This window comes from Lepus europaeus, chromosome 9 (assembly GCF_033115175.1).
Source record: "Lepus europaeus isolate LE1 chromosome 9, mLepTim1.pri, whole genome shotgun sequence".
In the NCBI taxonomy this organism is placed as follows: domain Eukaryota; kingdom Metazoa; phylum Chordata; class Mammalia; order Lagomorpha; family Leporidae; genus Lepus; species Lepus europaeus.
This window is the reverse complement of record NC_084835.1, coordinates 72,468,527-72,483,145: the sequence shown is the minus strand read 5'-3', so window position 1 is coordinate 72,483,145 and position 14,619 is coordinate 72,468,527. Positions and strand designations below refer to the sequence as shown.

Genomic DNA, 14,619 nt, shown 5'->3' with positions numbered 1-14,619 from the left:
ACTTCTGCACATGGAGATCCAGTTTTCCCAACACCATTTGTTGAAGAGAATATCATTTATACAGGGAGAGATTTTAGCTTGTTTGTCAAAAATTGGTTGTATATGTCTGAATTGATTTCTGGAGTTTCTATTCTGTTCCATTGATCTACATGTCTCTTTTATGCCACTACCAACCTGTTTTCATTACAAATGCCCTGTAGTATGTCTTGAAATATGGTATTATTATATCTCTGGCTTCATTTTTGTTAAGATTACTTTAGCTGTTTGGGGTCTCTTGTGTTTCCATATGAATCTTAGGATCATTTTTTTCTAGATCTAAGAAGAATGTTCTTAGTATTTTGTTTGGAATCACACTGAATCTGAATTTCTTTGGGTACTATAGACATTTTGATGATATTCTTCCAATCCATTAAAATGGAAGATTTTTCCATTTTTTGTCTTCTATTTCTTTCCTTAGTATTTTGTAATTTTTGTTATAGCGATCATTGACATCCTTGGTTAAATTTATTCCAAGATATTTAATTTTTTGTAGCTATTGTGAGTGAATTTCTGGTGTTAACAACTGTATTTTGTAATTGTAAAAATTCTAGGCAGTAGCTTTAAAAAATTTTCCCCTGGGTCGACACTGTGCCATAGTGGGTAAGCTGCCACCTGCAGTTCCCATGTCCCATATGGGCACGGTTTGAGTCCCAGCTGCTCCACGTCCAATCCAGCTCTCTGCTATGTCCTGGGACACAAGTCCTTGGGTCCCTGCACCCATGTGGGAGACCTGGAAGAAACTCCAGGTACCTGGCTTCAGATTGGCCTGGCTCTGGCCATTGGCAACCTTTTGGGGAGTGAACCAATGGATGGAAGATGTATCTCTCTGCCTCTGCCTCTGCCTCTGTAATTCTGCCTTTCAAATAAATAAATAAATCCTTAAAAAATAATGATTAAAGAATTTCCCCATAGCAGTGTTATTTCACATTCCATGTATTTTTAATTTTTATTTCTAATAACTATAGACGTATTAATTTAAGCCTTTTCAGAATGGTCTTATGTCCCAAGTTGTTGAAAGCAGATTCTTTTTTTTTGTAAATGTTCTACTCAATGGCCTCTGGCTACTTCAGTGGAGCTTGTTTGTTTTTTTGCTGTTTCCTGGATTGTTAGAGGTTTCCTTATGGAGTAGTCTTGTGTCTGTTTCTGTTGAGGCTGTAAAGGTTTCTGTTTCTGGACTAAGAACTTTAAATTTGAGTTTCATAACTAAACGTATCTGGATTTCTATTTCTCGTGGTCCCTATCCAGAGCAATTGGCAGAAATGCCTTTCTTCACAGTTCCCTTTAGGCCCAAGGTCAGTTTTTCCATTTCTACTTTCACTGGGATCTAACTGTTTACAAGGTCTCATCTGCTTGATTTGGGAATCCAAAGCCATGTATCATGCCCTCATGTGGGTTTAAAGTCTCATCACTTAAACCTCTGGGTTGATGTTCCAGTTGACATCTACCTCTGTCCTTGGCCTTTCCCACTAAGACATTGCTGGCATCTGTGTAGTATCAGCCTCAACATTCTTGTTGTTTTCTAGCATATCTGAGGGTTTGTTCTTTCAAACTGCTTGTTAATGTTGTTTCATTGTTATTACAAGGTTACTCCAAAATGTTGGTGGGAAAATGGAATTTAAAGAAGTTAAATTGTAAAAAATTTCAAAATCTTCAGAAAGTTCACAGAAAATGTGTATTATGAAAAAACGATATTTGGACTTCAAAGTAAACTTATTCATTCCAATTTTTCACATGGATTTTTTGGAGTTCCCTTTATTGTGTTCATTATCTTGTTGGCTTGGGGTAGTCCTTATCCGTCTGCCAGGCATCTTAAGTATCCCATGCTCTTTTTTTATATACAACTTATCAATACTCCACAGATTGTGTTATCCTGTATAGTAGCCAACTTGTATATCCTTTTTTGTAGTTTTCTTTGTATGTTTTGCACTTATTATTTGTGCTTTGTAATAGCCTTGAGCAATAATACAGCTTTTATCTAACAGATGAGCAAACTCAGGAACAGAGGATTTAGGTAATTTCCCAAAGGTCACAGGCCTAGTAAAATCCAGAGTCAGCATTGGATCCTAGGCAGTCTGGCTCCAGAGTCTACTCTTAACCAGTACAGTCTGCAGTAAATCAGTTCTACTCATGTGCTTACCATGAATGTTTGATTTGTAAACTGTAAATATTTTCAGATTTATAACCAGAGGTAAAAGTATGTTAGAATTTGTTGATGACAGTCATGTTAGCTTGGCTCCTGTAATTGAGATGGCATTTAGAGCCTCATATTCTGCTATTTTGAAGCTCAAGTTTTGGGTGGGGTTGACATAGAGTAGAAATTTCCAACCCACAGCAAAGAAACTCTCCTTTTTCTCCCCATCAGGTTTTTCTTCTTTTCTTGTCCTCATGGGTTTTTTTGTTTGTTTGTTTGTTTTTTTTTTTTTATCTTGTGCATCTCTTTTTTTATTTTTTTTATTTTTGACAGGCAGAGTGGACAGTGAGAGAGAGACAGAGAGAAAGGTCTTCCTTTTGCCATTGGTTCACCCTCCAATGGCCGCCGCGGTTGGCGCGCTGCGGCCGGCGCACCGCGCTGATCCGATGGCAGGAGCCAGGTGCCTCTCCTGGTCTCCCATGGGGTGCAGGGCCCAAGCACTTGGGCCATCCTCCACTGCACTCCCTGGCCACAGCAGAGAGCTGGCCTGGAAGAGGGGCAACCGGGACAGGATCAGTGCCCTGACCGGGACTAGAACCTGGTGTACCGGTGCCGCAAGGCGGAGGATTAGCCTAGTGAGCCGCGGCGCCGGCCTATCTTGTGCATCTCAAAAAATGCATCAATTCAGACAACTTCGCAAGCCCAAATCTTGGAGTTGTCTCCACTCCTCTTTCCCTATACATATTTATTGGCCAGTTCTCTTCCATATCTCTCTACCATTGTCCCCCTTGGTATATCTCTGCTATAGTTGGTTCTTTGTTGTTATAACAAAAGAACTGAGATTGGATAATCAGTGAAGAAAAGAAGTTGATATTGGCTCATGGTTTTGGAGGCCAGGGAGTCCAAGAGCATGGCTCCAGCATCTGCTTGGCTTCTGATGAGGTTTTTTTCTTGCTACATCATTACATAATAGAGGACATTACATGGTGATAGAACCAATGAGACGAAGAAAACTCATTTCTGTAATGAAGCTATACCTGAGATAATCCATTAATCCATGGATGGATTAATCTGTTTATCTGAGCAAATTCCTCATGACCCATTCACTCCCTCCCAAGTGGTCCCACCGCTTCCATAAATCACCTCCATATACCATTACCATATGATTTGGAGGGTTAATTCTAACATGAGAATTCTAGGGGCCAAACATTCAAATGTTAGCAATCCCCTTATCACTATACTAAAATAGGCGATAGCCATTATTTCTCATAGCAACTTCTACTTGGGTGTTTATACTGCATCCGGTTTGATTTTCCTCCTTTACCTCCATGGACTATTCCATAGCATAGTTAGATGAGTACCTCTAAAACCAAAGTGAATCTTTTCTGAGCCTTACCAGAAACCTTCAGTGCCTTTCAGGTATAATCTAAACTTTGAGTTGACTGACCTTATGACCTGTGTCTACTGACTTCAACATCTTATCTCCCACCTCTTCCTGCTTTTTGTACTCTGTTCAGAAACACAGAATTTTGCTCATGCTGTAGGGTCTTAGTGTATGTTTTTTTCTTAAGTATGAAACATGAACTTCTCATTGTTTACATGCAGCTTCCAGAAATTTCTCCTTGATTTCTCTAAGTGTTCTTATATTTGTTTAGAAATAATCCCATGCTTTTCCTATCATAGCACTAATCAGTCATGAATTCTTTCTGTTCCCCATTCTGAGCAGGACTGGTCTCCTCTAAGATCTTAGATACCAGAAGAGCAAGCAAGGGTAGAGGCCAGAACAGTTGGGCCAATGCAAGCGTCTACATAGCACTGGAAAGGAAACTCCTATCCTTGATCCAAGCTTGCTTTCAGACAACAAAGTTGACTGCTTCAATAGGGGACACACTATGGCTGGAAAACAAAGTAGGAGCCTGCATTGTGGCACAGTGGGTTAAGCCATCGCTTGTGTTGTTGGCATCTTGTATTAGAGTGCTGGTTCAAGTCCAGCTATTTTGCTTCCTGTCCAGCTCCCTGATAATAATGCACCTGGGAAAACAGCACAAGATGGCCCAAGTATTTGGGTCCCTTCCACCCATATGGGAGACCCAAATGGAGTTCTGGGCTCCTGGCTTTGGCCAGGACCAGCCACAGCCATTGCTGCCATTTAGAATGGGGAATGAACCAACAGATGAGACATTGTTCCTCCCTCCCTCCCTGAGACATTCTCTCTCTCTCTCTCTCCCCCTCTGCACTTCCCCCTTCCCCTTTCCCCCTTCCTCTGTTTTTGAAATTAATAAATCTTTTTAAAAATAAAAAAACTAAGTGACTTATTGCTTATAGGCAAGCATCATACTCTGAAGCACACTCAAGCATTCAGACTACATTTAATATTGCATCAAATTTTTCTCTTCATCTTTTTCTTTGTGTCACATACTTTTATATGGACCCCTTGCCTGCCCTTCCCACAGGTGAAGTTCTTTAGATCACGTGTGACTACCTATTTAGTGTTTACCTCTTTGACTCTATTTTTCTTGAAAGGTTACTATTGTGGGTGAGGAACATGTTTGACACTTGAATTAGGAGTGATGAAATTCACTTATCACCTTTGAGATTTTATTCAGTTTGGTTAAGTTAATCTTCCCTATTGCTTCATTTCACTCTTATTTGCAAAACGATGCAAAACATATTCTATGGCTCTATTGGCTTCTTTCCTGTTTCATTTGACCTGACTAGAAAGTCTCCTTGACAGGTACCCTATTTTCTATGCCTTTTTTTTTTTAAATACAGTGTATTTTTTCTAGCTATTCTTATGCTTTCCCTACATTCCTCTAAAGATTCATTTGATTGCTATCATCCATTCAGTAGTACTTGTTTGATTTTCTGTTTCCATTGCCTGACACTAAGTTCTATAAGAACCAAAGCTATTTGTTTCTTATTTATCCCTTTAACTGAAGTACCTGGCATGGTGCACACAGTTACCACTCAGCAAATTATAAATGAAATCCTCTCATTGCTGTAGAGTTCTCATTGACCATAATTCTGACACTATCTTGCTCATAGCCCTAGTATTTTCATAACTACCTGATAGTACCAATTATAGTATTTTAGCTGTGTTTGGTTTGTTAGGCTTATATTTAGCAACCAAGATGTCACTTATTCTTTAAGATTCAAATCAAGTCCCATTGCTTTCATGTAATTTGATTACTCTAGTCCATAATGATAACTTCCACTCTGAATATTTCACATTTTTAAGGTATATATAACTTGTTTGCTATTTGTCTTACAACTTTTCTGATACTAATTTTTAATCTTGCTTAATTTAACTCATTCTACTTTGAGCCATATCCCTTATGTGCAACTTGTATAAAATATAAATATGGATATCCAATTAGAACGATCAGAGGTATTTTTTTAGTGAATAATTTTATTCAAGCTAGACATGTGAATTTGAACAAAGTTTATATTCTTGTGTCTTTTATAGTGTCACCTCTCGATGTTTTTCAAGTTACAGGTTTGTGTAGACGTTTTTAGATTAGCTGATATTTATGTCCAAATATTTTGAATTTTAAGGAGAGAGTATGAATTTTCTTGAGGTATTTCTTTAATTCCTATTATGTAGGAAAACAATCATTCAAATGCCTCCTCTCATGAACGTGGGACCAGCTCTTGTATGTACAGTTACATGTATTACTTTTCCAACCATTAAAGGGAAATTGTCTTATTTCAGTATTTTGTTTCCTTTTTTCCTTAGTTTCATTACTAGACCTCTGAGTTTTTAGTTATTCTATCTTATATTTAATTAAAAGGAAAACATATTTAAGGTAGGACCATTCCCACAGGGCAGGGGTGATGAAATAAAATGCCATTCATTCTTTTTTTTTCTTTTAATATCTTGTCCCAAATGAAATATGAAAAAAGTTTTCTTGTGCCTCAAGTAAAAAACAGGCTATTGTTAAAAATTACCAATTTTTAGTGTATTCTAATCACACTAGTAATAGAAATGAGAATGTTTTCACCTTGTGTTTTAAAGCAAAGTATAATTGATTTAATGTAAAATACAATAATTAAAAACCATTGGGATTTTCTGTGCTACCATGGAAGTAAAATATTTTTTATTCACCTAAAAGTGTATTTTCTGTGCACAAAGCTCAGCATCAGATGTCTGAGGGGTCAAGAGATTTAGAGTTCACAGAGTAATAGAGATACCACATAACCACAGTTGCCCATGTCCTCTACTGCAACTGGATTTGACTGCTCTGGGTCCATTAGAGATGTCATATCTCAAGGTGTTGTTTGAGGAAGGCTTTATGGAAGGGTGGCATTTGAACTAGGCCTGGAAAAACAAAATATTCTGTTAAGTGGGGAAATTTCCAAATATCAGTAATTATTATTTCTAGTATTCAGGGGAGAGGGAACATCTTGAACAGAAGTTTAGAGGCAATAAAGTACAAGACTGTTTCTAGGTAAACAGATATTTCCAGCAAAACAGTCTGGCTGAAACAGATTCAATTTATGGTGCATCTTATATGTTAGAATATGAAGTGTAGACTTTTTTACATGAGGAGGACAATTGAGGTTGCTGTATTAGAGTTCTGTTGGTTAACATATAAAGAAAGTACTTACCCACTACTTTTAAAACTTACCCAATTAAAAAATTATACAGTGTAATCATGAAAAATGACAGATTGTGAGCTTTTTATGTCTCTGAAGTTATGCCTTTCTAATATGATCTTCTAGCAGCTTTCTTGACTGCAAAAATATTTTTAGTACAAAAAATAACTTTTTTCCTCAAAATTAACAGATTCTTATAGTAGGCCAAATAAGGTAACATACTGGCCTTTTTGCATTTATTCATGACAGTGTAGTCTCTAAATATTAACTGGCTAAAACATTTTGCAGTGATTCCCAGTTGGTGGCTTTTCTAGAAGCTTAGCAGTTCTATTTCTTTTTATATAGCACTCCTCGTGAGTAAACACCATTATATAAGCATGCCCTGATGCTTGGCACTGCAGTGCAGCGTATGCCAAGGTTCATCATTTCTTAGGCCATGACCCTGGGCAAGTTAATATTTATTCAAAATCTTACTTTAATACTAAATTGTCAGAAATTACAGAACCTTTGACTGTTTCAGATGAAAGTTTTACACTGTCTCAGTGGTGACTTTTTATATAAACTGAGTTAGAATATCTTTTTGAAAGCTTACAGAATCAGTTTTATTCAAGCACTTTTGATAATAATGTATTTGGTTAATTTGTGGTTTTTTTTTTTTTTTGCTAGTCAAGAGATATTTAAAGTATGAAATATCTAAAACATAGATCAAATTGTGGATGATCAAGCGTGTGGTAGTATTTAATAAATCTATCCATGAATAATTACTCTTCTGTCTTCCTATACTTGTGTCATGAAAGTGGAAAATTACTAGATTACGCAGAAAATTCATGGAAGACAAAGGCTGTGTCTGTTTTTCTGGTACATCTCACAGTGCTTGGTCCACAGTTCTTTGTGAGACATCTGTTGAGGTACTATTTAAGTCATATGGCAACTAGCATATGGTATTCCCTTTTGCTATTTAGCAACTAAGTAGAGACTAGATATTGCAATGTATATCAGACTCAAAATGAAAAATAAAGTATGTGAAATCAGGATACACATTTTAGACTTTAATTTTAATTATTTGGGTTTTATTAGCAATATCTAATATTAGGAAACTATTCCATAAGATGAAAAATGTGATGAAATATAATCTTTGATTTTTGTATTCTAACATTAATGAAAGGTTGTTAATGCCTTTCTTCATTCACTCTGACCTTCTCTCTTTTTATATTTTTTTAAAAAGATTTAGTTATTTGAAAGGCAGAGTGACAGGGAGGGAGAGGAAGAGATAGATATCTTTCATCCTCTGTTTAGTTCCCAAACGCCCACAACAGCCAGGGCTAGGCCAGGCCAAAGCCAGGAACCTAAAAGGAACCCCATCCAAGGTCTCCCTTGTGGGTGTCAAGAACCCACTTGGGCTGTCATCTGCAGTCTTCCCAGTATTTTGGCAGGGAGCTGGATCAGAAGCAGAGCAGCCGGGACCTGAAACTGAAACTCTGATATGGGATGCTGGCGTCATAAGCTGCCGATTAATCTGTGCCACAATGTGTGCCTTTCGGACTATCCTTGTACTGCCTAGTTTGCCTTGTGAATTTTGAGAAATAACTTTTCCGGGAAAAGGGCTTTCCTTTTCTTAAATAAGTCAAATTAATGTAGAAAGTGTAGAAACACTTGAAAAAATAATAAGATCATTTTTAATTTTATCAGAAACAGTGACTCAGTAATTTGGTATATATTCTTGGAAATTTTGTTTTGGTATCCTCAGTAATATTGAGTGCATAGTCTTATTTTCTTCTTATTTCCCATTTGAAAGTTTTGCTTTGGGGCCAGGGTCATGGTGAAGTGGGTTAAGCTGCTGTTGCTGGTGCTGGCACCCACCAGTTCAAGTCCCAGTTATTTCACTTCTGATCCAGGTCTCTGCTAATATGCCTGGGAAAGCAGTGGAAAATGGCCTAAGTGCTTGAGTGCCTGCTCCCTATGTGGGAGAGCTGGGTGGGGTTGCAGGCTCCTAGTTTCATCCTGGACCTATGGCCATTTGGGGAGTAAATGAGTAGATGGAAGATATCTCTGTCTCTGTCTCTCTCTCTCTTTCCATCTCTGTCTTTCAAATAAATAATTTTTTTTTTTTTAAAAGGCTTTGCATCTTGGTGGGACCCAGTGCTCTATGGTCTAAAAATTTCTTACATTTCTTACAAATTTCTTACATTTGGATTTACTTTATCACTTTTTTTTACTTTATCACTTTGGCTTACTTTTGTTTACCATGTTTTAAGAACATAGTTTTAAGTAAGTCAAGATTATTTAAAGTTTATAAAGAGTGTTATGCATTTAATTGTCCTTTTTTATGAAAAGCTTTCTGTAGTATTCAGATTATTTGATTGAAGGAGCAAATATTATTGTATAATTAACAAAAAACTGTTTCAACTAAGTACATTCCTCACATCAATATGAGAAAATGTCATTTTACTCATTTTAAGTGATATGTGCGTTTTGCCGCTTTCTCTTGCTGGCATGCTTTAAAATCTTGTTTTTAATATCTGAGTGGGTTGGTTTTCTTTAGGGGATCTGGAAAATGAAGATACTGCTATGTTTTTGTTTCCTACTTTAACATATAGTAAAAAGATCCTTGACCTTCATGGAGACATAGTTTTGAAAATGTAAAGACCTGGGCTCACACTGTGGCATAGTGGGTTAAGCAACCACCATGTGCAGCACCAGCATCCCTTATGGGTGCTGGTTGAAGTCCCAGCTGCTTCACTTCCCATCCAGCTCCCTGTAAATGCACATGGGAAAGCAGCTGAAGATGGCTCCAGTATTTGGGCCCCTGCACACATGTGGGAGACCTTGATGAAGTTCCTGGCTCCAGAGTGGCCTGGTCCCCTCTATATGGCCATTTGGGGAGTGAACCAGCTAATGGAAGTGCTGGCTCTCTCTGTGTCTCCCCCGCTCCCAACCGTAAATCTACCTTTCAAATAAAGAAAAATAATTTTTTTAAAAAAAGAAAATGTAAAGACCTATTTATGCCAAACATTTGTCTGAATGAGAACTAGAGGAAATTTAATTAATGCCACCTCCAGATGTTAGCCACCTTTTTTTTTTTTTTTTTTTTTTGACAGGTAGAGTGGACAGTGAGAGAGAGAGAGAGACAGAGAGAAAGGTCTTCCTTTGCCGTTGGTTCACCCTCCAATGGCCGCTGCGGTAGGCGCGCTGCAGCCGGCGCACTGCGCTAATCTGATGGCAGGAGCCAGGTGCTTCTCCTGGTCTCCCATGGGGTGCAGGGCCCAAGCACTTGGGCCATCCTCCACTGCACTCCTGGGCCACAGCAGAGAGCTGGCCTGGAAGAGGGGCAACCGGGACAGGATCGGTGCCCTGACTGGGACTAGAACCTGGTGTGCTGGCGCTGCAAGGTGGAGGATTAGCCTAGTGAGCCGTGGTGCCGGCCATAGCCACCTTTTCAAGTACAAAATTATTTTTGTCTGCTTTTACTTTCTTTGAATAAAATTACTTTTTTAGCATACAAATATTATGAACGAAAATGGTAAGCATTTTATCTTTCTCATCAGCTGCTTTTATTTAACATTTAAAAAAATTTTTTTAACTTTTATTTAGTAAATATAATTTCCAAAGTACAGTTTATGGATTACAGTGGCTCCCCCCCATAACTTCCCTCCCTCTCACGCCCCTCCCATCTCTCGCTCCCTCTCCCATTCCATTCACATCAAGATTCATTTTCAATTATCTTTATATACAGAAGATCGATTTAGTATATATTAAGTAAAGATTTCATCAGTTTGAACATTTTATTACTAACATCTATAAATTTTTTTTAAACCTCATTGACGCTTGTGAAGTATAGGCCTTCCTTTTTCTGTACCAACTTAACATGCCCTGATTACAGTACATGCTTAATAACTGTACCCAAGAAATATACTGTTGTATATGCATTGTTCGGGACAGCTGGAAGGAAGCATGAAGTTAGTGGATAAAAAATATTTTTGTGGCCTGTTTAAAATTACTTAAAAATGTTACTCATTGTATTTATTTATTTTTTTATAGAAATGCTTCCATCATTTCTTCAGAAAGTTGAAGTTGTCTCTGAAGCTTCTAGAGAAACTTGTGTAGCTTTGAGTGATTGCCTTAATCTCTTCACTAAACAAGAAGGGGTAGGTCGTTTGGAGTAAAATTGTTAAAATTAATTACCTAAAAAGTCATTGCATTCAAGTTCAAAGAAAAAAATAGTATTAACAAATACTATTTACTATTAAAAATAGTATTAGCAAATACTAACAAAATAGGAAAAGTAGTATTAACAAAGGAAAGAAAAGCTTTATTTTTTTTTACCATAATTTACAACTTATTTGATTATGTAGGATGATTCTGAAATAACTTGTATTCATGCCTTTTGAATTTATTGATGTAGCCATGTTTCACAAGTTTGTTTAATGTCCATCTCCTCAGGGTTGGTGTGACATTTCAATAAGAGAGATGTGAAAATAGTCTAGAAACAAAAGGTCTTTATACAAAAAAATACTTAATGCTTTATTTAGAGATTAGAGTGTGGTAGTACTAATGGATGTAAACTGAGCACAATGGATGATAAATTTTTGTGCTCTTTTTCTCGTAGCTCTCTTCCCTTTCAATAAATTGCCATTTGCTTTCCCAAATTGGAATAAGAGTGGCATGCTTATCCATTAGTAATTCTGTTTCCAGTGAAAGAAAAGTCATAAATATGGAAATTCATTGCTTGAACTAGCATTTTTCTTGTTTTATATGTATTTTTTATTTTCATGATTTTAAAATAAGCCAAGTATCAAAATGCTTTATTTTCCATTTTGTTAATTTCTACATGCTTATATGTTTAATCTTCAATTTTTAGATTAAGACAGTACATTTTTACTCTGGTTTTAATTTATTTGTAACTTTTGGATAAAAATTAGGTTTTGGCAAAATAGATAGATGAAAATGGTTTTGCATGTTACTCTAATATGTAGAAATCTGATATTTTCCCTTGATTAGAGTGGAAACCTTGTGAAATCAAATGCAATTTTAAATATATTTGCTATGTGTGTCATATATCAATTTGGAGAATAAGAAAAATATTGAAATACTTAGAAGGTATTTAAAACAATTACAAGAGATCTTTCAACATAATTCTGGTAACTACCACAGGAAAATATTAGTCATTATGGAGTGTTCGTTCTTCTAATACATTTAGAAGCATTCCTTCTCAGCATTTCTATTTTTAGTTTTTGCAGATTTTATATGCTAATTTATTTAAAGAGGAATGATTTAATTTTACAAATCTGAGTAGAATGGTAGCTTTATAGAATATCACTGAAGTTAATTTATGACATCACAGGATTCATAAAATATGTTGTAAAATCAAATTTTACTCATGGCTCTTACATGGTACCTGATAGATGTATGGCTAACTTTTTGTCTCAGAGATTTGTGTTTGTAAGATTGAGTAGTAAATTAGAAGTAATGTGTTATGTTGGTGTGTATTTAATTTCTGGATAGGTCAACCTATTCCAATTTTTAAACTACTTAACAAAATTAAGCCAAATGCTTCTCTTCATAAAGTATAGATATGCAAGGGTATTAGCCTAAAATTTAGACTTACTAACCTCTTTTAGTCTCCTAAATTTTTCATGAGGATTAAAGAAGATAATGCAAGCAAAATGCTTAATATTGTGCCTAACATATCCTAAGTCCTGAATACAAGTTAACATTGTAGAATCTTCTATAGAACGAACACTTGTAACCTCTCTTCCCTGATGGTTATCTTGGAGTGTTCCTGTCTTTAACATTGGGAGGAGATAGTGTTGTCTAAAGAAAATTTAATTGACTGCTTGTGTAATGATTTGGTTGTATTTCTAACCTTATGACTTTAGTGACAATGTCTCTCAATCTTGCTGTCTTCGTCTTTGAAAGAAGGGAGAACATATGGAAAGTTGTTCAGAGCACTGGTCTGAAAATATGAAGGACCCATTTTAAGTATTTCTCTAACCCACTGGGCACAGGTTCAACTGTATATGGATGGAGTATATGTGTATACAGTGTGTAGTATATGTGTATACAGTGTGTTACCATACTGTGTGGAAGCAGTATTCATTTAGTAACTGGCATTTAATGTTTAAAACTTGTATAGTATCTTTTTTTTGTTTAAAGATTTATTTATTTATTTATTTGAAAGTCAGAGTTACATAGAGAAAGAGAGGGAGAGAGAGAGAGAAAGGTCTTCCTTCCACTGGTTCACTCCCCAATTGGCCATGATGGCCAAAGCTGCGCGCATCTGAAGCCAGGAGCCAAGAGTTTCCTCTAGGTCTCCCACGTGGGTGCAAGGGCCCAAGGACTTGGGCCATCTGCTGCTGCTTTCCCAGGCCACAGCAGAGAGCTGGATCAGAAGTGGAGCAGCAGTCTCGAATCGGCACCCATATGGGATGCTGGCACTACAGGCGGCCCCTCATGCAGTATCTTTAAATTACCCTTTCTGTCCTATAAAGTATCAACTCTGTGATACTTTCAGTAGGATCTATGGATTTCCTTATGAGAAATGACAGCATAGACAGTGGCTAGGTTACCCCAAATATTTGAAAGATAAATAGTATCCCTGAAGTAAGGCTTTCAAATATCCAAGGATTACAGCAGAGGAATTTAATAAGTTAATAACTTAATTGATGTCCAAGTGGCATAATTATGCCTTATTTGGCATTGTAAATTACATTTCTATTATCTGGACATTTTATTAAAAGAGCAATCATCTGGCTGGCGCCATGGCTCAATAGGCTAATCCTCCACCTTGGGCGCTGGCACATCGGGTTCTAGTCCCGGTCAGGGCACCGGATTCTGTCCCGGTTGCCCCTCTTCCAGGCCAGCTCTCTGCTGTGGCCCGGGAGTGCAGTGGAGGATGGCCCAAGTGCTTGGGCCCTGCACCCCATGGGAGACCAGGAGAAGCACCTGGCTCCTGCCTTCGGATCAGCGCAGTGCGCCGGCCGCAGCGGCCATTGGAGGGTGAACCAACGGCAAAGGAAGACCTTTCTCTCTGTCTCTCTCTCACTGTCCACTCTGCCTGTCATAAATAAATAAATAAATAAATAAATAAATAAATAAATAGCAATCATCAGTTTTGAACTCAAGTAGACCTGGATGTAATTTCTAGTTCTGCTCTTTGATCTCTTCTTTTTAAAGACACAATCTCTTGTTTGGAGTGGTAGCCAACTAAAACACCTGTGGGTTGTTTTGAAGAGTAAAGGAATACATACTGGCAGAGCACCTGTGAGCATCTGCCCCTATGTGGGGGTCCCGAAGCTGTGCCTTCCGTCCCCACAGCAGCAGTCTTCTAGGTGTCTCAGAATTGTGCTCTGGCATGTTAATAATTACCCTGTGCCTTCATATAGAGAAGCCCTCAGAGGATATCGTATAGCATCACATGTTTTTCTAATAAATGGGCCAGTCCTGCATACACTTTTTGATTGTTTGCTTCTTACAGGCTTTTAAAATTTACCTTTTCTCATGGTCAGGTGTGCTTGCCTGTAGCTGTAGAGTACTGATCCCTTCTGATTGACTCTTTCTAATCTGTTTATTAGTAAAAAAAAAAAAAAAAAAAAAAAAACTAGATCAACAAACTTGGTAAAATTAGGCCCACAGTTAAGAGCAAGGTCACACTGTGTGAGAAGCTTAGGGGATTTATAGTGACTGCAGGTCTTTGTGCCTGAGTTTTGTGCCTTCTGTTTCTTTGGTCTGAGTGGTTTTTGATACTCTGATAGGACCTACATCTTCATGATTTTCCTATGTACTGTAGATAAGTGAAGCATTATTGCTGATAGGTTTTATTTGTAAATAAATCTACCTACATTTTTAAAAAAGCT

At 37.2% G+C, this 14,619-nt stretch overlaps 1 protein-coding gene across 2 annotated transcripts in view; it reads left to right on the top strand.

Annotated features, from left to right (window-relative positions):
* Positions 1-14,619, top strand: part of OSBPL1A (oxysterol binding protein like 1A) — a 229,282-nt gene that overhangs the window by 86,781 nt on the left and 127,882 nt on the right. For both annotated transcript variants that reach the window (XM_062201480.1, XM_062201482.1), the window contains one exon: positions 10,805-10,911. In XM_062201480.1, coding sequence (XP_062057464.1) covers positions 10,805-10,911 — 107 coding nt within the window. The remainder of the gene's footprint in view (positions 1-10,804; positions 10,912-14,619) is intronic.